This window comes from Diceros bicornis, chromosome 29, assembly GCF_020826845.1.
Source record: "Diceros bicornis minor isolate mBicDic1 chromosome 29, mDicBic1.mat.cur, whole genome shotgun sequence".
Classification (NCBI taxonomy): Eukaryota; Metazoa; Chordata; class Mammalia; order Perissodactyla; family Rhinocerotidae; genus Diceros; species Diceros bicornis.
The window spans coordinates 8,975,655-9,001,535 of NC_080768.1; the positions used below are offsets into that span (position 1 = coordinate 8,975,655).

Here is a 25,881-nt window from a genome sequence, read left to right on the forward strand (position 1 = left end):
TTATTAGGTAAAATTAATATTTAATTAATACTTATTTTTAAATCCCTGTCACGTGGAAAGCTTAATGCTATAATTGTATTGATATATCTTATATTTTGTTGCTATTTGTATTCTAGTGGTTTTACAAGTCAAGCTTTTAGAAAATGCTTATACCATAGATTAAATTATTAGCAAAATCTGAGTTGATTTCACAATCCTTTATGTGCTTTTCATCAAAAAGAATTTCTTCGAGAATTAAAAGTTCTCATTTTATAAATGATGAGTAAGTAGTTTTTAATTCTTTTAAACTATATTACCATATAAATAAATGGAATTCATTTATTCCTTTGTTTCAAACTTTGCTCAGTAACAACATTTGACATGAGAAAATTGTCGTATCAGTTGAAAAATGTGGGTAGTGAATTAGAGATCATTATATTAAAAATAGTGCAGATATAATATATTTTGAGATAGTCTTTGGATAAAAACCTTTATAACTCCTTTTTTCTATGTCCTTGCTCCATCCAGACGTCTCTTATCAGTTTGCAATCTATAGAGCCAATGGCCTGCTGAATTTCTCCATATAGAGGTGCCATAATCGTCTTGAATTCAAGTCCATTCTCTCTCCTTAAACTCGGAGTCAGTATTTCCGTGTCACCAGCTAACCGTGTATCTAAACCACAACGTCAGAGTTATCATTGACTCCCTCTTCTACTCACATCTTATACCCCAGGTCACCAGGAATGATTCTAGTATTTTGTATCTTTTACTATCTTCTTTTTTTAAATTTAATTTTATTATTTTATTTTTTTGTGAGGAAGATTGGCCCTGAGCTAACATCTGCCAATCCTCCTCTTTTTGCTGAGGAAGACTGGCCCTGGGCTAATATCCGTGCCCATCTTCCTCTACTTTATATGTGGGACACTGCCACAGCATGGCTTGCCAAGCGGTGCATGGGTCCGCACCTGGGATTGGAACCTGTGAGCCCCGGGCTGCTGAAGCGGAGCCCGCAAACCTAACCACTACGCCACTGTTCTCTTTGCCTCTATTTTGACTCCCTCTAATTTATCCTTCAGTGAAATCAATCGTCTGTAATGCAAATCTAAAATTTTAACTCTTCCATTGCTCCTCATTCCTCGGTATTAACATCCAGACTTCTTAATGTGACATTCTTTTGCAGTTTCCCTGTCTGTTTCCCTCTCACCTTGTGCTCCAGACCTCCTGAGATAAGTGTGTTTTCCAAAACCTCTCAGACTCTTATATCTTGCCTTTGCTTTCACTCATTTTTCAGTTTGCCTACACTGCCTGTCCAGAGCACATTTTCTCATCTTTCAAATCTCAGCTCAAGTGTGTAAGCTCTTTTCCACGTTCTGCTTTTTCCTCTCTTATTAGTGAAGAACCTCATCAAATGGACTGCCTTTACATGCTTCCATTTACCAGCATGAATCTTCCTCATCTTTGAATTCTCAACTTATTGCATACTCTCTGCCACTTAGTAGACGCTCATTAAATGTTTTTTGAATGATTTTTTTTTTTAATCTTGCAACACCAACTCTTTTCAGTTAAGAGTGAAAAAAATTATTGTGTTATTCTGGAATAAAAATTCCCATTCATCACTAATAGTGTTGTAGTTTATTGAAAATTTAAGAAATAATAGCATTAATCTATAAACCAATTAATATTCCACCATATAGAGTAAGATTTTAGGTAGTCCATTCCTCAAGATTGTGGAAATATCCAGCAATCAAAATGCAATTTCAATATAACTCACATTTTTTTTACTTCCCATCCCCCCCATACGGAAGACAGCAGCAACCCTTCTAAGGGTCTCCTTTTTTTTCCTGTCTACCTCCTTTACACTCTGCATGTCCTCCCAAGCTTCTCACTCCCAAATTCCTCCTAGAAAACTTCTCCCTGACTAAGTTCCTGTCTTCTTGTCTTTTATCTCCTCCTAAAGAAGAACATATCAGGCAAGGCAAACCATTCCTCTAAGGAGTAAGGAAGGTCAGAAAATGGATGAAGGCAGACCTTAATTTTTTTCACGTTTGCATGTGTCTTAAGTTTTATGATAACATTTTATGACTTGAATATTTTAAAGATTAAGCTAAAATTATTAATATAAAAAACCTATATATAAAGTTTGCATGTCATTAAAGACTGAAACAAACTAAAAATTACCGATTTAGAGGTTAATACAAATAAACTCATATGACAGGTCGTTAAAGAGTCCTCTGTAAAACCTTGTTTCAAGGTATGCAGATAGAAAATTACGTTATTAAATGGTGACATTAACATTAATTAAACTTTTATTAATAAATATTCCTTTAAACATTATCATCTAAATTAAAGTGCTTTGAAAATTATGCTATTTAATGTATAATATAATTATTTTCAGAGGGAATATTTATTAAATAACAGCTAATGTCAATGTACAGTCAAAGTCTGATAGTCTGTCACACTCTGTATAATGACATGTATTATCAGATTTTTGTGAACTCTTAAATGATACTTGTAAATGCCTTAAGAACTTTTCTTTAACCATTGAATTGTAATGTACTAATATATTGTCTTAACTACTCTAAAAATAGAGTAATTCATGATCTAACTCAACGTAACAGTACAGTTTCATAATACTGAATTGTAAATATAATAAGAATGTATTAATAAATTAATCCCTACAAATGGTTTAGTATTTTATATTGTGCTTAAGATACTATATGGATAATTTGTAAAGTCAATGAAGATCATTGATGTGCAACATAACTTCTTCATACATTTATTGTATTTATAGACTCCTCCACTGAATTTCTGACTTATATAGCAGTTTTTTCTGTTAGTTGCATTAGACACATTCACAATATCTACCATAGGTAACTTAAATCACTGAATAATTTAAAACTTACAAACCTATTCATTCCTGAATGTACAGAAAATGCATTTATATATTTAAACAGACCAACTTAAAATTATTATAGCTGCAATACTAAGCAGAGTAAAACTCCATTGGTACTGGGTTATCTTGAATAATATTTTCATCCAGAGTTGTTCAGGAATAGCTGAAGTTCAAGTAGTAAGAGATCCAGAAACTATAGAAGAGAAAGCCTTAGGAAATAATTAGATCGTTAGTTAAAATTTTATGTACAGAGATCTTCACTATGGCATTATTTGTGATAGCAAAAGTTAAAAGTTGCTTGAATTCTGAACAGTGGCATGATGGCTTGTTTTTTCAATAATATTAACTGAATCTCTTCTCTTGGCCTAGCATTACTAGGCACTAGGAATGCAACAAGGAACAAACCAGGCAAAATCTTCTCATGGAATTCATAATCTCAGTAGGGACAGGGAGCAGGGAGATGTCATAAAATAAATAAGTAAACAAATAAGTAAATGTTTCAGGAATAAGTGTGTTCTACAAAGGATATAAAAACAGGTAGTAAGGTAGTCATTGACACCAAAAACAAAGGCAACAAAAACAAAAATAAACAAGTAGGGCTACATCAAACTAAAAAGCTTTTGCACGGCAAAGTAACCATCAACAAAATGAAAAGGCAGCCTACTGAATGGGAGAAAATATTTGCAAATCATATATCTGATAAGGGGTTAATGTCCAAAATAAAGAACTCATACCGTTCCATAACAAAAACCAAACAATCTGATTTAAAAATGGGCAGAAGATCTGAATAAACATTTTTCCAAAGAAGGCATCCAGATGGCCAACAGGTACATGAAAAGGTGCTTGACATCGTAGTAATCAGGGAAATGCAAATCAAAATCACAATGAGATATCACCTCACACCTGTTAGAATGACTATTATAAAAAAGACAAGAGATAACAAGTGTTGGTGAGGATGTGGAGAAAAGTCACCCTTGTGCACTGTTGGTGGGAATGTAAATTGATGCAGCCACTCTGGAAAACAGTATGGAGGTTCCTCAAAAAGTTAAAAATAGAACTACCGTATGATCTAGCAATTCCACTTCTGGAAATATATCTGAAGGAAACGAAAACACTAACTCGAAAAGATACATGCACCCCCATGTTCATTGCAGCATTATTTATGATAGCCAAGACATGGAAGCAACCTAAGCGTCCATCGATGGATAAATGGATAAAGAAGATGTGCTATATAGACATACAATGGAATATCATTCAACCATAAAAATGAAGGGAATCTTACTATGTACGATAATGTGGAGGGACTTCGAGGGCATTATGCTAAGTGAAATAAGTCAGACAGAGAAAGACAAATGCTATATGATCTCACTTATATGTGGAATCTAAAATGAAACAAAACAAAAACTGAGCTCATAGATACAGAGAATAAATTGGTTGTTGCAAGAGGTGGGGGGAGAGGAAGTGAAATGGATGAAGGGGATCAAAAGGTAAAAACTTCCAGTTATAAAATAAATAAGTCATGAGGGTGTAATGTACAGCATGGTGACTATAGTTAATAATACTCTATTGTGTATTTGAAAGTTGCCAAGAGAGTAGATCTGAAAAGTTCTCATCACAAGAAAAACATATTTGTAACTGTGTGTGGTGATAGATGTTAACTAGACTTATTGTGGTGATCATTTTGCAACATATACAAATATCGAATCCTTACGTTGTACACCTGAAACTAGTGTAATGTTATATGTCAAAGGTTCCTTGTGTGTGTTTTTTTCTCTGTCTTTTTATTGAGGTAACATTGCTTTATAACATTACATAAATTTCAAGTGTACATCATTATATTTTGACTTTTGTATAGACTACACTGTGTTCCCCACCAAAAGTCTAGTTTCCATCCATCATCATTCAAATATGCCTCTTTACCCCTTTCGCCTTCTCCCTACCCCCTACCCCTCTGGTAACCACCTATCTATTCTCTGTGTCTATGTGTTTTGTTGTTGTTGTTTTTTATCTTCCACATCATATAGTATTTGGCTTTTTTTGTCTGACTTTTCTGCTTAGCATAATACCCTCAAGGTCCATCCATGTTGTCACAAATGGCAAGATTTCATCTTTTTTATGACTAAATAATACTCCATTGTGTTTATATACCACATCTTCTTTATCCATTCATCCATGGATGGGCATTTAGGTTGTTTCCAAGTCTTGACTATTATGAATACTGCCATTATGTGTTAAAGGGAAAAACCAGGTATAACAAAATGAAATATACAGTATAATCCCAAACATGTTAAGAATGATAGAAAAATTAGTTAAGCCACTAACCAATGGCACATTTACAAAGGAAATAGGAAAATTAGCCCATTCCTTTTGTTCACTCACATATAGGAACGCAACATAATGCCCCATCCAAAAAGCAATAACATCAAACGGGTCCAATGATACCATTGCTCTGCAAACTTTGGACATCTTAGTAATGTAATAATGAGCAGTTTATTTACCCTAAATTTCTTTTGATTCAAATATAAGTGAAAAATTGTAAAAAAGATTTCCAAAAGCAAGGAGTTTTTCCCCTCATAAACAGATATAGCTTAGAAAATGTAATAAATCTCTGAATTATTATCCATATTTAAATGTACATTTATTTTTACTTGTTTTTAAAATTAATATGTTTCATTTCAGTTCTCTCATTTTTGTTTTTAAATGGTTTCTTTCAGCTGATGGAATACACTTGAAAGTAGACCAAGGCTTGAAATGTGTTACTGTTATTAGGTGTAGTAATTTTCATGTATGTAGCTTTTTAAAAGTAATGTGGTTATTAATGGAAAGTGTATCATCTAAAAAGGAGCACTGAAATGTTTTATATATTTTTTTTTAGTTGGATCACCGTTATAATGAATTCAAACTTCATGCAATTATGTCTGAACATAAAAAAACTATCACAGCTATCTCTTGGTGTCCACATAACCCTGATCTGTTTGCAAGTGGCAGTACCGATAACTTAGTGATCATTTGGAATGTTGCAGAACGAAAAGTCGTTGTTAAGCTCGACAATACAAAAGGTATATTTATAACTGGGATTTATTTTATTGAATGAAATACTTTTATTTCAATAAGCAAAATATTTTATTTCAATCAGCTCAGATTTTAAAGTAGTGTTTTTCAAACTTTCTGTTGGTAATCAATGTAAGAAACACATTTCACATTTCATTACTGTGTGTGTGCCTGTGTCCAAAATTGAAACCAAATTTCGTGGAATAATTTTACTTAGTACACTGATCAATTAAAAACATAGTCAATACCAAATAATTGTATTAATATTTAAATATAACAAAAATTTCCAAAATAAATATAAAAATAGTAATTAGATAAGATTTTCTTAATGAGACAAATGGCCTTGCCTGTTCATTACTCTATTCCTTTCTGAAACATGCTGGGACAATATTATGCGTATAGTCAGTGCCCTGCTGGGCTGGTTTCTTTCCTGTATTTTTAATTAGGTCAAGATAGAATGTCCTAGTTCACACAAATAGGTCTTGGTGAATTGAATAAAATCATTATACTCTTTCTCCTTAGCATCTTACTCCATAATTATGCTGAAGTTAAGAAATCATTTTTTGGTGTTAAATGTCACGATAATTCAATCTCTTTTTGAGCACCAAGTGTGGCTCGATTATTGCTTATGGTTTGAAAGCTACTGCTGGATATGTTTTCCACATTCAGCTTCTTCTCTAAAAAATACTGATTATAACTTTGAGACTGAAAACTGAGATGTGACAATCTCACTAACAATTTTGTTGAAAATTTCTTTATAATATTCTTTTCGGTATGTAGCAAAAATATTGAGAATTCATAGGCAATTATATTTAAATCTTGCTTCTAAAATAATAATAATGCCTTTGGAACCTTTGGATATGTTCAACATATTTGATATAGCTTTTTCCTTGTCTTTTCAAATTTAGGTCATTAGGAATGCTGAAAATACCAGCAAAATATATCAATTTTGTTACATAACTTTCATTTTAAAAAATATTTGCTAAAGTTAACTTTTCATCTAGAAAAATGTGAATCCCAGTCCCGTGTTCCTTTACCCTGCTTATTATTTCTGCTTATTATTTTCACTTGCAACAACCAAAGAACTTCACTATTGGACAATGAGTAGGTGGCTCCAATCTCTGAGCAAAATATTTTTAAAAGTCAACTATTCAGTGAGCTTCCATTGATGTAAGTAACAGTTTTCCTTCAGGTTTTTAACACATCAGTGAGAAAACCCCAAATTACTTTTGGTACAAAGTGCTGTGATGTATAAACATCAATTGATAGCCTCAATCAAGACTTTTCATGTTTTTATGGTCATATCTGTTTCTCCACCAATCACAAATCCTACAGGTTTTTCCAGTATTGTTGATATTGATCAACAGTGCATTTTCCCAGTACGTTAAGTCCAGCTTTGTGTGAGACTGATTTTAAATAACACAATAAGTACTCCTTAAAATTCTTTCCATATTTTATGTGACAAACTAGAAATGTTACACAATGTCGTTCTCATAAAGCTGTCACACAAAATCTATACTAGACTTTAACTGCATAATAATGTATTTTCTAAATATTATGTAAAAGTGCAGATTAGACAACCTATTGTTGTATTATCATCTAGTTTATCTGCTGATTTTTCATCAACACCATATACACCATGTCCGTTCATGGTGGAAGATTTTTTTTCATCAGCTGTGTGCGCCCTAGCTTCCTTTGCTGCTGAATATGCAATTAAATAAGATTTTTTTCAATAACATTTGTAGAATGGTTAAATAATAGTGGTAACAATTTTGAACACTTTTACATATTTCTCCTTTTTCTGAAAATTTTCAAAGACTTATCAATAAATGCTGCTCCCAAATATCTTCTTAATTTGAAGATTGAAAGCTTTGATATTTTATTTGCAAAAAAAGAATATTTTTGATCATTTTCGTTGTAAATAATCCCCTTTGAAATGTCTTAGACTCTGTTGTTTCTTTTCAGAATCTAGCTTAAAGAAAGTAGAAGCTTGCATTGTCAGTTTTTTTTAAAATCGATATTAGAACTTCCACATCCAGCAGTTGAACTTGAACCTGCCTCTGTATTTTTTACCTCATCATTCTTTTTTTTCCTAATAATCAAAAAATTCAAAAGGAAAATAAGTATTGGTTGGTTTAAATGTGACATGTTAAAATTGTCACCAATTTGAAAAATGTCACACCTAACAGGAAAAATCCTGTTAACAGTGGATAATACTGCCATCTACCTATCTCAGCATATTGTTGGGAGAATTAGATGAGCTGGTATTTGCAGAGCTCTTTGAAGTGCTTTCACACAATAAGCCACTATAAAAGTGTTTTCTGTTATAACTTTATGACGTTGTCTCTGATCCCTTCTCTTCCTTCCTGCCTTTCTCGAAAGTATGCATTCAGAGAGCCAGCATTCTAGTGGCTTCTTCAAGTGTGCTATGGTGGTTTGATCCATACAGACTATCTTATCCCTTCTTGGGGAAATTCTGCTTCTGTTAATGTATCCTAAAACCACATTAGCTTTTTATTGGCCCTATTCATACATTTATTCATTCGTTCAATAAATATTTATGGAGTTCCCAGTATATGTCAGGCCCTGAACCAGGCATTAGGCTTCCAGTTTCCGCCTCTTGGTGCATTATTGACCGTTGACACACGTTGAATTTACTGTGAGTGAGCAACTTTCAACTCGTGTCTTTGTTCACATCATTTCCTCTTCCTAGGAAATACTGCTCATCCGATATATTTAAACTCAACTGCTCCTTCAAGTATAATTCAAATCCAGTTTCTTTCCAGGACAGTGGCCCAGCAGTTCACAGACCCCTCTACACATCAAAATCGTTTGGAGACCCTTGTGAAAAATAGATTCCTGGACCCAAATTCCATATGATCTGATATACATATTCAGTTTGATGATTCTGATGCAATTGATTTAGTGTATCAATTGTGTCAAATTTAACAAAACGCTTATTTTATATATGATTTATTTGATCACAAATTGGTTGTGGGGAGATTAACAATTAGCTTTTGTATTTTGTGTTACAGTTGAAGAAGGATTTTTTTATTTTTATTGAGATCATAATAGTTTATAACATTGTGAAATTTCAGTTGTACATTATTATTTGTCAGTCACCATATATATGTGCCCCTTTACCCCTTATGCCCCCCAACCCCCTTCCCCTCTGTTGACCAGTAATCTGTTCTCTTTGTCCATGTGTTTATTTATCTTCCACATATGAGTGAAATCATACGGTGTTTGTCTTTCTCTGTCTGGCTTATTTCATTTAACATAATACAAGAGGGTAATAAATATTTTTTAATAGCAAACGTATTCCTATATTCTAAGTTGTGTTAGAAATGTACAATGCAGATAATATTTAATGGTACAGTCTTTTGCCACATCTCTCCATTGCGTATCTATATTTAATCTATCCCAGGGATGCCGGCCTCTCTTAGCTGGTGCTGGAATGCAGACGATGCTGTGGCATTTGCTTCCCACAGAGGCCCGCTGTTCATTTGGACCATCTCAGGACCAGAGAGTGGAGTGACTGTACACAGAGAAGCTCATAGCTTCTTGTCTGACATCTGTCTATTCAGATGGCACACCCAAAAAAGGGGGAAAGTTGCATTTGGTCATATCGATGGAAGTCTCTCAATTTTTCAACCAGGTAAGAATTTAATTAGTTAGGTCTCTTCACTTTTTTTCTTAGCATATATAATTTCTTATTCACACAGCATAAATCCAAAGGTAACAAAATTTTCATTTTAAAATAATAATATTATTATTATATAATATATATATTATTATATATAATACGCAAATATTATCTAGCATTGTACTGATTCCAAATAATCATTTAAAGTAAATGTTATTCATAAGGCATTGTAATACATTGAACTCAGCTGTGTGGATTGTAGTTTGAGTTAACCCAAATCAGTCATTTGTGCCATATTTTTACTTTTTTAAGTCAGTTCTTTACCTCTGCATATTTACTAGGAAAATGGCGTGACTCAACAAAGACATACAGCTCGAGTATGTGATGACTTACTAATACCACTCAAAAACATTTTCCCCCCTGCTCGTAAAGTACCACTTTAGTGCCATAGCTCCTTAGCAAGGACTTTGAGCCTGATAAAAAGGAACAGTAACTCTTTGGACCCCTATTAGTTAATTAATCTGGATCAATGAAAGAGTCTGAGAAATTAGTTTATGTTTATTTTTAAAATTTAAACAATAATAAAATGTATAATGAAGAAATTGAAAAATTACCTGAATAGCTCTCCACTTGTGAATAAGTACTGCTAATATTTGAGAAATGTTAAAAAGCACAATCTTGAAGGTGCTTTTTCAGGATTAGGATGACTACTTTCACAAAGCATATTACATTCAATTTATCTGAATTTAATAGAAGAAAAAAGAAATTGAAATTGGATAGAAGAAATTGTGAAAATTCAAATAAATCTCTCTTAAGGGTATGATCTTTCTAAAATTAAAAAAAGGATATATAAAACATCAATACATAGGGCCATTTAGTCTTAACTACCTTTTGTGTGTGTGTGAGGAGATCAGCCCTGTGCTAACATCTGCCAATCCTCCTCTTTTTTTGCTGAGGTAGACTGGCCCTGGGCTAACATCTGTGCCCATCTGCCTCCACTTTATATGGGACGCAGCCACAGCATGGCTTACCAAGCAATGCTTTGGTGCGCGCCCGGGATCTGAACCTGCAAACCCCCGGCCGCCGCAGTGGAGCATGCGCACTTAACTGCTTGCGCCACTGGGCTGGCCCCTTAACTACCTTTTAAACAGGATCTATTATTTACCTTTTAAAGAAAGATAAAAATAAATATACATACACTTCTTTACCACCTCCCCTCTCCACATTCTTTCTGGTTGTACTAATTTAACATGGGGACAGTTTCATTGTTTTAGATTAGAATGGGGAGGGATTAGTGGTTGTTTCTTGCCTTATTTGGATTTGTTGTCTCAAACCCCTCCCCCAGTCTGTTCCATCCTCTGCACAGGGAGCAGACTCTGTTTGAGAGTTGGTTATTAAGTCTCACAGTTAAGCGATGTAATTCACAGACTTTCTGTGTCTTGATCTGGTGAATACCACTTCTCCCCCTGTGCTCTTCATCTCTGGCAGTCCTACCTTACTTAGGAACAGTAAAGATGGCTGTGTGCTGTGTGGTTCCAGATCTGGGGTGTATAACTGGATCTCGTTGGGGACGCTCCTCACTTCTCCCCCTGCCTGGCCTACACTCAGAGATTGCATGAGGATTGTGACACTTTCTGTTTGGGGAATCAGTGTGCTGCCTGATCTGTGAGGAGGATAATGAGGAGTGTGCTCTTATTTTGGTCCAGATTTTATTCTACATACCTTTCTTATTTTGTAATTTGTCATTGTGGGCATCTGCTTTTTCACTGACTAGGGCTCTCTTTTCTTGCTATATTATTGTTATTAGGCATTTTGGAAGGTTTTAAGCCATAAGACATGGAGACATTGCATTATGTATTTAAAATATACAACACTGAGGCATCGTATGCTTCTTTTGGCATAGAAAGAATGGGGAAGAATAAAGGCCTCATTTGCTTTTCTCTTTCCTAGGTTTATGTCAGGATAGAAAGAATAATATTTCAACGGTCTGACCTATGTAACTTCCAGAAGAGGCCCTTGTTTTCCAGTAACTCAGTCTTCCAGTCATTAAATAGAGAAATTTGTGCATCTGTACACAAGTCATCAAGTGTTATTTTTCTGGATCCATCCATGTCTTAGTTTGCTAGGCTTATGTTAATGAAGTACCACTAACTGAATGGCTTAGAACAACAGAAATTTATTATCTCACAATTCTAGAGACCCGAAATATAAAATCAAGGTGTTGGCAAGGCCTTCTGAAGGCACTAGGGGAGAATCTGTTCCAGGTCTTTCTGTTAGCTGCCAGGAGTTTCTTAGCTTGTGGCAGCATAACACCAATCTTCACATGGTGTTCGCCCTGTGTGCATGCATGTCTTGTGTCCAAATTTCCCCTTTTTATAAGGACATAGTACTATTGGATTATGGTCCACCTTAATGACCTCATCTTAACTTGATCATCTGCAAATACCCTATTTCCAAATAAAATCTTATTCACAGATACTGGAGATAGGAATTCACCATCTTTTGGGGGGACACAATTCAACCCATAACAACCCAATACAGACTTCTTGACCTCATTTATTCCATAGGATTTTTAGCAATGAATATGCACGAAACAACATGAAAAGTATAATCATGCTACGTATTTTCCCTTTGCGTATACATGAGCTAATGGGTCAAGAAGAGAACACTACTTTTTAATTCTACTACATTCTGAATTGTGTGTTTGAAACTTTGAGACTGTTAGCATTAATACCAGCATTGTTATGTTTTCTACTTTTCCCGAGGAGTGGTTGCCCTTACCTTCTTAATGACTTATTCACACTGCAGGTGGTTCTGTCTCTATGTCACAAGATAGAATTTCTGTCCTCCAGGTTCTTGGAGGAGACTGTGACCTCAAGCTCTCTGCTATCCAGTCTTTATCTTTCTTGGAAGAGAAAAGAAAGTTTCATGGAGGGCTGCCTACAATAATGCAGCTCATTCATCATTTTAAATCAGTGATTTTTAAACTGTGCTTAGTATGTTTGTATTTTTATGTGTCTGTATTGGGGTAGGGAGGTGGGAAGACTTGGTAGGTGATCCAGCTAGGCCTTATGCCTTCTGCTGCCTCTCGGCCTGAAAAGCACCACTCTATTCTGTATTATGTGTTGGATTTTTATGTAAAAATTCTCATATGAACAAAGGATTCCAGGGCCGAAAAAGTCAGAAAACTACTACTTTAGCTATTTCATTACATTCTTGGACAAAGCCAGATGATCAGAGAATTTTTTTTTTGATCTTCCTAATAGAAATATTTTAGTTGAATGGACTTTAGTATTATCCCAGGGATGTGCATTAATCAAATTCGCACTGTTTTATTTTAGAGATGTTGTTGGTGACATTGTCCCTATGTAATACTGTGTTCCTCTTCTGAAAACACACAGGAGGCATTTATTTCTGGTCTCAGTTCTAGGAAAAGCTGGGCTTCTCCTGAGCACATTTTTTTTGTTTGTCATTTTGTTTTATTTTTATCCTATGGACATTGTGAATTGTGTAGCTTTTCTTTCCTCCTTGCTTTGGCCACCTGATCACAAAATCAAAATTTGAATATCTGTATAAGTTACATGTTACCCTCATTATTTTCTCTTTCAACCCCAATTTTCCCTTGCCCCAGTCTTTGTTTTTCATACAGAAATTGTCAACCTCATCTTCTTATTGATTATTCATATCATATGCTTCTGTCCATTTCTGACAACACAACTTGCCTAATATTTGTATATTAAAATAGAACACAAATAATAATAATAAAACAAATAACATATATAAGTAAAGATATTATCAGCTGTTGTTCTAATGACTGGCTATAACATTTTATAGTTTTAGTTTTCTATCTTTTATAATAAAAATGTTGATACCAGATAGAACAGAAAATGATGACTATAATTCATTATCGTTTTGACTGTAAGCATGGGGCTTTGTAGCAACATGATTTAGATATTAGAGCATTTGAATTGCAAATTTTCCCATGTTTTGTGTTGCTGTTGTTTTTATTCTTTTTCATATGTGGGAATATTTTTAGTAAACCACAGATACTAACTGGCACATGCAAATACATAAAAATTACTTAAGAAATAGTTAGTACAACTTAGATTAATTATCATTTTTTACTTCTCTCTACCTTGTAATGATCAGCTATATTAATATTCATTACTGTTTATTGTATCAAATAGCAATTTAGCAGATTATTTTGGGAAAGAAGAAGCAAACTTTTCTTGACGGTTATTGCAAAAATTGATAACGCCAAGTAGAAGAAACCTCACATGCACCTTCTACGATTATATATGCAAAATTTCTAAATAAAATGCTACCTATTTAAGAGCAACATTATATTTAAAGAATAATGTATTCTGATTAATTTAATCTCAAGCTAGAAACTCTAAGGTTTTCAGTTCACTTTACAAATATCTTATATCCAAGGACATCTATTTTTTCTGCTTTTATAATCTGATATGTTGAAAAACATTGTTATGATGACATTGCAGAAAAAGCTGTGGTATCTTTTGGTTGTGTTATTTTTTAATAAACACTTCTTTTAACGTTTATAATACTTAGGAATAATTGGTACTTTCTGTTAAGGTTTCAGTGTCTAAACTTAGTTGTTTCCCTGCCTTTCTGTTGAGTTGAGAGGGCTGACCAATGGGAGTCCCATGTGGTACATCAACAGAAGCATTTTTTTCTCTATTGCTACTTGTGTATATAATTTGGAAGGAACAAGAGGATTGTTTGATGATCCTTTGCTTTATTTAATTCCACTTGTTTTTTCTCCTTATTTGTACTGGGAGTCAGGAGTGATTGATGATTAGGACAAATGATATAATGAGTGAGAAAGGAGTTACGGTAAATATTGGTATGCTGTTTATAATGTGCCCCACTGCTCTAAGCACTGTAAGCAACTAACGCATTTAATCTTTAAAACTCTGCAAGATAAGTATTGCTATGTTTTCCATTATAAAAATAAAAAACTGAGCACACAGAGACAAAGTATCTTGTCCAAGAACACAAAGTAGTAAGTGATGGAGCTAGGATGTGGACCCAGGCAATCCACACCGAAGTCTATGCTTTTAATCCCAACACGATGTTCTTCCTTTCAATAAGCACTTCCCTGTCCCTGTGCTATTGTAACTCAGCGACATCGTAGTTGTTGACAAGATGACATGTATTGTTTGTCTGTGTCTTTTTCTTACAGCTTTTCAGTAGCAAATAGGAAAGACATTCAGGGTACTAGAGATTGCCAAATCAAAGCAGTTCAGTCTGACTTTCATCATTAGGACAAACTCTACTTCCCCTGCATTCACATGTCAGTTATGACTTTTGAATAGAAAATACAAGATTTGTATTCTCAGTACTTTCAGAGATCAGCGGTATACAAGGAAAAAAGTAATATGATCTCATTTATTGACAGTTTTTGGGGAATTTTGTTTAAAATCATTTTCTTTATATTTTAATAGGTAATAAAAGTCAGAAACATGTTCTGAGACCTGAATCTCTTGAAGGGACAGATGAAGAAGATCCAGTTACAGCCTTGGAATGGGACCCACTGTCTACTGATTATCTGCTTGTGGCTAATTTGCATTATGGAATTCGCCTCGTTGATTCGGAATCACTTCATTGCATAACAACGTTTAATTTCCCCAGTGCAGCAGCTTCTGTGCAATGCTTGGCCTGGGTTCCCAGTGCTCCTGGGATGTTTGTGACTGGAGGTAAGTTTACCCTATTCCCCGAGTTTTAAATATATGTATATTCTTTAATTAAGTCAGGGAAATTATATTCTTTTGTTGGTTAATTTTGTGTAAAACATTAATATCTCAAATGTTATCATTTACTATAGTAAATGCCTCGTTTACCTTTGTTTGTACTGTATATAATTAACATAGTGACAAGTAAAAATGGAAGTAAGGCCCAGTTTTCCGGGTTCCTGGTAATAAATTGGAATATATTGTATATGTGCACACATGTGTGCATGTCTGTGTTTGTGTGTGTAGAAAAGACAGTTCAATTTCAGGCATGATGAGATGACGGTAGAAGTACTGACTAGAAAAACAATGTATCTGGATGGGAACTCTGTTAGCCTCACTGATAATTTTGACAGCCAGTCACCACATATGCCTAGGTAGACCCAGGGACTTTCAGCCTAGGTTGAAAATGAAAGCGGAATTTATCACCATGAGCGAGTGAAAGGGTGCTCCTTCATGGTTACCTAATCATGACAGAATTAGCAAAGCTAGGAAGTGTTGGGGGATAGGGAGATGGGGGAATTTACAATAGTAATTAGAAATTACATGACTCTACTTTTACCATTTACTTAGGTTCAAAGAGAAGTCTCTGAAAAGACAGAGGACTTTCAGCTACTGTGTAAATACTTCCCATGTTTGCTTCGTGTAAAATAAAAGAGAAAGAGTTTTTATCCTCTCAACAATTTTAAAGAAATTGCCTACTTTTTTAAGCACTTACATTACATATGGAAGCAGATGGATTTTTATTTATATATCTTCATTGCCTTTAGTTTCACAGGTTGTAGTTAATGATAGACGTGGGAATTTTTTATATATTATTATTATTATTGAGGAAAAATTCACATGCCATAGAACTCACCATTTTAAAGTGGACAGTTCAGTGGTTTCTACATTCACAAAATTGTACAACCATTACCACTGTCTAATTCCAGAACATTTCCTCATCCCCCCAATAAACCCTGTACCACTCTCCATTACCCCTCTCCACAGCCCCTAGTGCACACGTGTAAGTATGTGTGCTAATCTACTTTCTGTCTCTGTGGATTTGCCTATTCTGCATGTTTCATAGAAATGGAATCATTCAATATGTGGACTTTTATGCCCGGCTTCTTTGACTTAGCATAAAGTTTTCAAGGTTCATCCACGTTGTAGCATATATGAGTACTTCATTCCTTTTTATGGGTGAATAATATTCCGTTGTATGGATATGCCAGATTTTGTCTATCCGTTTATCAGTTGATAGACATTTAACTTATTTTCACTTTTTTGCTATTGTGAATAAAGCTTCTATGAACATTTGGGTACAGGCTTTTGTGTGGAGCTGTGTTTATAATTCTGTTGGACATACACATAGGAGTGCAATTGCTGGGTCATGTGGTAACTCTGTTAATCATTCGAAGAAATGCCAGACTGTTTTCCAAGTAGCTTCTGTGAAGGTGAGATTTTAGAAAGGGCGGGGGCTTTCTAATTGGTCTTCAGGTATATTAGGCAGTCCTTATTTGGTTGCAAGTGAGCAAGGGAGCAGTTTAGGAACATTTCAAAAGAAGAAAGATTATTTAGTGTTAGGGGTGGAACATTTTCTGTGGCTGGCTTTCCAAGAGCAGGTGTGTCAATGGGTGCTTTTTTGTGATCAAATTGTCATAACGATCTTTGTGGAGGGAAGCTGCCTAAGCAGGCAGTCTCTCACCCTAGGAAAGGATTTGGAACAGAAAAAATATCAAAACATGCCAAAAATTTAAAGGTTGAAAAGCATTTCAGCTGTTTCTTTGTATTATTGCACAATATTATTGTTTGAAGAATGTCAGTAAGTGATGCTAAAAATCTTGCAAGTTAAAGTTTTTATTATTACTTTTATGTTTGGGCATTTTATGTTTTAAGTAAAATTTGTTAACATAACGCTTTTTTCCTGTTCTAAATAGATTCTCAAGTGGGTGTTTTGCGCATTTGGAATGTTTCAAGAACAACACCTATTGATAATTTTAAATTAAAGAAAACAGGGTTTCACTGCTTACATGTACTTAATTCTCCTCCTAGAAAAAAATGTAAGTAAAAATATCATCAAAATTTAATCTTTTAAAAGATTGTATTTGTGCTGCCATCAAATAAAAGGACTGATATAATGATATAAAAATATCAAATACAGTATGCTACTGAAAAGCTAATTTTTAAAAATAGTCTTTGACAGGGCCGGCCCCGTGGCTTAGCGGTTAAGTGTGCGCGCTCCGCTACTGGCGGCCCGGGGTTCGGATCCCGGGCGCGCACCGATGCACCGCTTCTCTGGCCATGCTGAGGCCGCGTCCCACATACAGCAATTAGAAGGATGTGCAGCTATGACATACAACTATCTACTGGGGCTTTGGGGGAAAAAAAGGGAGGAGGATTGGCAATAGAGTTAGCTCAGAGCCAGTCTTCTTCAGCAAAAAGAGGAAGATTAGCATGGATGTTAGCTCAGGGCTGATCTTCCTCACAAAAAAAAAAAAAAATAGTCTTTGACAATATATGTGCTAAAGGAACCATCAAAGCCACACGGTATCTAATGTTACTAAATTGAAAATATTTAGAGCCAAGTTACATTTTTAAAATGCTGTTAAATGAGGATATTAAGATAATCTGAAATTATATCTACATGGGGATAATGAAAATGATATTGGTGAAAATAAGAAATATCAAGAGTGATAGGATTAAATAAAATTGGTCTGAACTAGAAGGCTTTATGTTTTAAACGTGGCTCTTTTACAATCTGTATGGTTTATAACAAAGTCAAAATAACCTAAATATTCAAAGTACAGGCTCTAAACATATATTCCGTGTTTAAATGTCAGTTGTCACTGGATTAGTAGTTAGTATTATGGATGTTCCATATCTTCCTCATTTATTTTTCTATTACACTTCATTGCTTCTGTAATTAAGAAAAAATAAAATACACTTAAGCTATAAAAGAAAAAATCTGGAATTTGAGGAGAGGTTTAGGATTCAAATTTTTCTTCAATGTGAGGGAAAAGAAATTGACTTCCTGTTAAGTCAGTTGTGATTTCTCTTCGTGGGTGGCAGTGTTTTCATTGTTGTGTGGAACATAAAAAACATGGCTTATGGAATTTAGTGACTGAGCAATCTAGAGTTATGATTCCTCCTGCCTCACCACTGTCCATAATATACTAAATAATTAGCAAGGGCTATTCAAAATACTGTGATTTCGGTTAGCAAATTTAATATCTAATATAGTGGAAAATGGCAAGAACTAGAAAATCTCCAGCCTTTTCCCAAATTTAAGTTTCTCTGTCCTAATACTTCTGAATCCTGGAAACTGTCGGGTCTTGAAACATTAGAACTGCCGAAGTAATACGCTGGGGCCTGGCATGTTGTTTATGCATCCTGCATGTTTTTGGAGTTATTTGTTTCTTTGTTTACTTGCTATGAACATCCATATCATGGGATGACCGAAATGTCACAGATTTTCTTCTTTCATATTTTTTTCTTATTACAAAGGTAGTCCATGTCCATTAGAGAAAAATCAGTAAATGTAAAGCAGCGCATACCAATCTTGTCATTTTTGAGTAATTCCTTTCAGGTTCCCTATTGGTAGCTATCTGGGTTTTTCCCTTACTTTTTTAATGTAACAGAAAGTGTGGAATAAGAAAAATTACATGAAAATGAAAAAATTTAAATGTAGATATACTCACCAAATTCTAAAAAAACATGAATTATGGATAGATAGGTGCATAAAGGGTGTCAAAACCATCCATAATGTCAAATTAAAATATTATAAAAACCAGTCATGGATCATATTAATTTTAACCAAACTGTCAGCAAATTTTATTGAACCGAAAGCATCTTTTGTTGTTAGTAGTTCATTCTAGTGTGGACCTCCTGTCATTCTCATATTCTGACAACTGAGTATTGTCCCAATGAATGCAACAAGGAAGACTTGGTTATATTTGAATCAAAAAGAGAATATACTGGGCAATATTTATCTATATTCCAGTATATAATTAACATAGACTGGTCTGATAATTTACAGTGGTATCATTATTTTGAGTTATGTTTACAAGAGAATAGTCAAATTCTAAGAGAAAGCTTCTTGAAAGAAGACAAAATATGGGATAAAGAATATACAGAAAATAACTAATCAAGGGGACATTTATGTAATTCAAAGTTGGAGAAATGGAAGTCTATGAGCAATAAAAATAAAACTGAGTAAGGAAAAGGAAAAATTGAGCTGCACGTGTATGTCAGTTGTAATTCTTAATTTGGGTGCTAAATTAAAGTGAGTTATAAATAATCTTCAAAATATTTATTTTCATTGGATTGGAAATTAGTGGAAGAGAGTTATTAGCTTTAAAAGAAAAAAATTCATATGCATGTTTGTTTGTGTGGGTGGAGGGGGATGTAAGCTATTATATCAGCATTTTGAAAGAAGATTCTAATTCAAAAATAATCATGCTGTGCTTTAATTAATAGGGAGATAAGAAACCAAATATTCACAACATGCTGTGATTCGTCGTACACTAATTTTCATCCCTTTTGCTCCACCTGCACTTCTATAGCCCTTTTAAAAAATAATATACAATTTTGTGTATATGTGTATATGTATTTTGTCAATACTGCCAGAGGAGTCCTGTGGCAGAAAATGTGGTCATTGCCTAATGGGTCACAGATGTAAATGCTGGATAAAAGAAAACAATGGGGCAACATTATAAATTAAGCCCCATGGTTTCATTCCAGCATATGGGAAGCAATTGGCATAAATGTTTACGTGTTTATTCATTTGTTTTTTTAGTTTCAGTCCAGTCTCCAACCAAAAATCATTATATGTCCTCAACGAGTGAAGCAGTTGCAGCCCGAACTTTGACGCAGAATCAAGCCTTTTCTCTTCCTCCTGGTCATGCCGTGTGCTGTTTCTTGGATGGGGGAGTTGGCCTTTATGACATGGGAGCCAGGAAGTGGGATTTTCTTCGGGACTTGGTAGGTCTGTGGTCATTCCTTCTTTTGTACACAATGCTTATTTTATGTAAGCTCATGATGTTCATTTTTACTTACATATTAATATTGTTAAAATTATTTTTGTAGAGGATCATATGTTAGGACTTTATCTTGGTTGGCTGAAACATTTTAGAAAAATGTATAGAATGATGACAAAACTATTAAAATTATTTACATTTTAAACTTTAAACTTCTTTAAATATTGGTATCTACTTAGCTTATCGTGATGACTCTGCATTTGGTAATGTCCCCGTTTTTGTGTGGACCACGTTAATTCTTAGTATAGTGTTGGAAAATTGCAGTGCAGTACTGTATTTTGGAAACAAAGTGAGAAATAGAATATTCTTTCAGGAAGAAGGACAAGTCCATCTCTGTCAGTTACTCCAAGCTTTGTTGTTCTCTGTGAAATGAACAAGATTAGATTGATTTCTAGATTTATTTCTATTATCGAGTCATTATAATGATTCTATGAACTTCTGTTATGATTATTAAGCTTCTATATAAAACAGGATACAGCCTGGCTGAGGACTCACATTTTTGTCTGGTTTTGTTTTATGCTTTATCCTCACTACTTAAAATAGTGCCTGATACATAGCAAGACTTTATTAAGTTTTGTTGAATGAATGAATGAGTGAATGAATGAAGGCATCTAATAATGTATATTTTGTTGTAATTAATATTTGTCAAGAATCATCCTCCTTAATTCTTCCTAGTTCAGAGTTAATGAAAATGCCCCCTTTTTTCTACAGATTTGAGTTAGACTGATCTAGACATTTAAGAAACTTTAAAAAAAAATGTTTTATTGATGTTTTAATAGTTTTTAACATTGTGAAATTTTGGGTTGTACATTTTTGTTTGTCCATCACCATATATATGTCTCCCTTCACCCCTTGTGCCCACCACCCACCCCCATTACCCCTGGTAACCATAATACAGTTTTCTCTGTCTGTGTGTTGGTTTATATTCCACATATGTGTGAGATCATACAGTGTTTGTCTTTCTCTTTCTGGCTTACTTCACTTAACATAATACCCTCCAGGCCCATCCATGTTGTTGCAAATGGAACGATTTTGTCTTTTTTTATGGCTGAGTAGTATTCCATTGTATATATATACCACGTCTTCTTGATCCAATCATCAGTCGAGGGACACTTGGGTTGCTTCCACTTCCTGGCTATAGTGAATAATGCCGCAATGAACATAGGGGTGCATAAGCCTCTTTGGATTGTTGATTTCAGGTTCGTTGGATAGATTCCCAGTAGTGGGATGGCTGGATCATAGGGCATCTCTATTTTTAATTCTTTGAGGAATCTCCATACCGTTTTCCATAGAGGCTGCACCAGTTTGCATTCCCACCAGCTGTGTATGAGGGTTCCTGTTTCTCCACATCCTCTCCAACATTTGTTGTTTTTTGTCTTGGTGATTATAGCCATTCTAACGGGCGTGAAGTGATATCTTAGTGTTGTTTTGATTTGCATTTCCCTGATGATTAGTGATGTTGAACATCTTTTCATGTGCCTATTGGCCATCTGTATATCTTCTTTAAAGAAGTGTCTGTTCATTTCCTCTGCCCATTTTTTGATTGGGTTGTTTGTTTTTTTGTTGTTCAGTTGTGTGAGTTCTTTATATATTATAGAGATCAACCCCTTGTCAGATGTATGTTTTGCAAATATTCTCTCCCAGCTGGCGGGCTGTCTGTTCATCTTGATTCTGGTTTCATTTGTCTTGTAGAAGCTCTTTAATCTGATAAAGTCCCACTTGTTTATTTTTTCTTTAGTTTCCCTAGTCTGGGTAGGCATGTCATCTGAAAAGATTCTTTTAAAACCAATGTCAAATAGTGTGTTGCCTATATTTTCTTCTGTGAGTTTTATAGTTTCGGGTCTCACCTTCAGGTCTTTGATCCATTTTGAGTTAATTTTTGTGAATGGCGATAGCAGATGGTCCACTTTCATTCTTTTGCATGTGGCTGTCCAGTTTTCCCAACACCATTTATTGAAGAGACTTTCCTTTCTCCACTGTATGTTGTTAGCTCCTTTGTTGAAAATTAGCTGTCCGTATATGTGTAGTTTTATCTCTGGGCTTTCAATTCTGTTCCATTGATCTGTGTGTCTGTTTTTGTACCAGTACCATGCTGTTTTGATTACTATTGCTTTGTAGTATGTTTTGAAGTCAGGGATTGTGATGCCTCCTGCTTTTTTCTTTTTTCTTAGGATTGCTTTAGCTATTCGGGGTCTTTTGTTGCCCCATATGAATTTTAGTATTCTTTTTTCTGTTTCCGTGAAGAATGTTATTGGGATTCTGATTGGGATTGCATTGAATCTGTAGATTGCTTTGGGTAATATAGACATTTTAACTATGTTTATTCTTCCAATCCATGTGCATGGGATGTCTTTCCATTTCTTTGTGTCATCATCAGTTTCTTTCAATAATGTCTTGTAGTTCTCATTGTATAGGTCTTTCACCTCCTTGGTAAGATTTATTCCTATGTATTTTATTCTTTTTGATGCAAGTGTAAATGGTATTATCTTTTTGAGCTCTCTTTCTGTTAGTTTGTTATTAGCATACAGAAATGCAACTGATTTTTGTAGATTGATTTTGTACCCTGTGACTTTGCTGTAGTTGTTGATTATTTCTAAGAGTTTTCCAACGGATTCTTTAGGGTTTTCTATGTATAAAATCATGTCATCTGCAAATAGTGAGAGTTTCACTTCTTCGTTACCTATTTGGATTCGTTTTTTTTGCCTAATTGCTCTGGCCAAAACCTCCAGTACTATGATGAATAGGAGTGGTGAGAGTGGGCAGCCCTGCCTCGTTCCTGTTCTCAGAGGAATGGCTTTCAGTCTTTCCCCGTTGAGTACAATGTTGGTTGTGGGTTTGTCATAAACAGCCTTTATTATGTTGAGGTACTTTCCTTCTATTCCCATTTTGTTGAGAGTTTTTATTATAAATGGATGTTATATCTTGTCAAATGCCTTCTCTGTGTCTATTGAGATGACCATGTGGTTTTTATTATTTGTTTTGTTGATGTGATGTATCACGTTGATTGTTTTGTGGGTATTGAACCATCCCTGTGTTCCTGGTATAAATCTCACTTGATCATGGTGTATGATCTTTTTAATGTATTGCTGTATTCGGTTTGCCAATATTTTGTTGAAGATTTTTGCATCTATGTTCATCAGCGATATTGGGCTGTAATTTTCCTTCTTTGTATTGTCTTTATCTGGCTTTGCTATCAGGGTGATGTTGGCCTCATAGAATGATTTAGGAAGTGTTCCATCTTCCTCTATTTTTGGAATAGTTTGAGAAGGATGGGTATTAAATCTTCTTTGAATGTTTGGTAAAATTCACCAGAGAAGCCATCTGGTCCTGGACTTTTATTTTTTGGGAGGTTTTTGATTACTATTTCAATCTCTTTACTTGTGATTGGTCTATTCAGATTCTCCATTTCTTCTTGGTTCAGTTTTATGAGGTTGTATGAATCTAAGAATTTATCCATTTCTTCTAGATTGTCCAATTTGTTGGCATATAATTTCTCATAGTATTTTCTTATAATCCTCTGTATTTCCGTGGTATCTGTTGTAATTTCTCCTCTTTCATTTCTAATTTTATTTACTTGAGACTTTTCTCTTTTTTTCTTAGTAAGCCTGGCTAAGGGTTTGTCAATTTTGTTTATCTTCTCAAAGAACCAACTGTTTGTTTCATTAATCCTTTCTACTGTTTTTTTGGACTCAATTTCATTTATTTCTTCTCTGACTTTTACTATTTCTCTCCTTCTGCTGACTTTGGGCTTTGTTTGTTCTTCTTTTTCTAGTTCTGTTAGGTGTAATTTAAGGTTGCTTATTTGGGCTTTTTCTTGTTTGTTAAGGTGGGCTTGTATAACTATGAATTTCCCTCTCAGGACCGCTTTTGCTGTATCCAATATGGTTTGGTATGCCATATTTTCATTTTCGTTTGTTTCCAGATAGTTTTTATTTCTCCTTTAATTTTATCAATGATCCATTGGTTGTTCAGTAGCATGTTGTTTAATCTCCACATCTTTGTCACTTTCCCAGTTTTTTTTTTTCATAGTTGATTTCCAGTTTCATAGCATTATGGTCTGAAAAGATGCTTGTTATGATTTCAATCTTCTTAAATTTATTGAGGTTTGCTTTGTTTCCCAACATATGGTCTATCCTTGAGAATGTTCCATGCGTGCTTGAGAAGAATGTGTAGTCAGCTGTTTTTGGATGGAGTGCTCTGTATATGTCTACTAGGTCCATCTCGTCCAGTTTTTCATTTAAGTCTACTATTTCTTTATTGACTTTTTGTCTAGATGATCTATCCATTGGTGTAAGTGGTGTATTAAGATCCCCTACTATTATTGTGTTGTTGTTAATGTCTCCTTTTAGATTTGTTAATAGTTGCTTTATATACATTGGTGCTCCTATGTTGGGTGCATATATATTTATAAGTGATATGTCTTCTTGGTGGAGTGTCCCTTTTATCATTATATATTTCCCTTCTTTGTCTCTCTTAATCTGTTTTATCTTGAAGTCTCCTTTGTCTGATATGAGTATGGCAACACCTGCTTTCTTTTGTTTGCCATTAGCTTGGAGGATTGTCTTCCATCCTTTCACTCTGAGCCTGTGCTTGTCTTTAGAGCTGAGATGTGTTTCCTGGAGGCAGCATATTGTTGGGCCTTGCTTTTTAATCCATCCTGCCATTCTGTATCTTTTGATTGGAGAATTCAACCCATTTACATTTAGGGTAATTATTGAAATATGAGGGCTTGATGTTGCTGTTTTGTCACTTATTTTCCAGTTCTTTTGCATTTCCTTTGTTTCTTGTCCCATTTGTTTTGGACTGCCAATTCAGTTTGGTTGTTCTGTCTTATGACTCTTCTAGTTTTCTCTTTGTTTATCATATGTGATTTTGTTTTGATTACTTGTTTAGTGGTTACCTTGAGGTTTGTATAAAAAATCTTCTGTGTGAGATAGTCCGTTATCTGATGGCCTCCTATTTCCTTATACTAAGTCAATTCAATCACTTTCGTCTTCCCCTTCTAAGTCGTTCTTGTTATACCTTATTCTATCTTGTGTGGTGGATGTGTGTTTACAGTGATGAGGTTAAATTTATTTTTGGTGAATTCCTTCCTTTGATCTTTGATTTTCGTATTTAAGTGGATGCTAACCTATTCTGGTAAAGATGTACTATTTTTCTGAGTTTGTCTACCTATTTTTCTCATTGCTCCAAGCTTTGTATTCCCTTTCTCTTCTTTTTTTCAGGCTTGAGGGCCTATTTGAGTATTTCTTGTAGTGGGGGTCTCATGGCCATGGACTCCCTTAGCTTTTCTTTATTTGGGAAAGTTACTATTTCTCCATCATATTTGAAGGATATTTATGCTGGATAAAGTATTCTTGGCTGAAAGTTTTTTCTTTCAGTATTTTGAATATATCATTCCACTCTCTCCTAGCCTGTAAGGTTTCTGTTGAGAAATCTGCTGAGAGCCTGATGGGAGTTCCTTTGTACATTATTTTTTGTTTTTGTCTAGCTGCCCTTAATATCGTTTCTTTGTCATTGACTTTGGCCAGCCTTACCACTAGA

The 25,881-nt window shown here is 34.5% G+C and overlaps 1 protein-coding gene across 5 annotated transcripts in view; it reads left to right on the forward strand.

Moving 5' to 3' along the window:
- The window catches only part of WDR17 (WD repeat domain 17), an 87,673-nt gene that overhangs the window by 16,899 nt on the left and 44,893 nt on the right, over window positions 1-25,881 (forward strand). For all 5 annotated transcript variants that reach the window (XM_058524927.1, XM_058524928.1, XM_058524929.1 and 2 more), the window contains 5 exons: window positions 5,748-5,931; window positions 9,351-9,581; window positions 15,035-15,286; window positions 17,239-17,361; window positions 20,097-20,281. In XM_058524927.1, coding sequence (XP_058380910.1) covers window positions 5,748-5,931; window positions 9,351-9,581; window positions 15,035-15,286; window positions 17,239-17,361; window positions 20,097-20,281 — 975 coding nt within the window. The remainder of the gene's footprint in view (window positions 1-5,747; window positions 5,932-9,350; window positions 9,582-15,034; window positions 15,287-17,238; window positions 17,362-20,096; window positions 20,282-25,881) is intronic.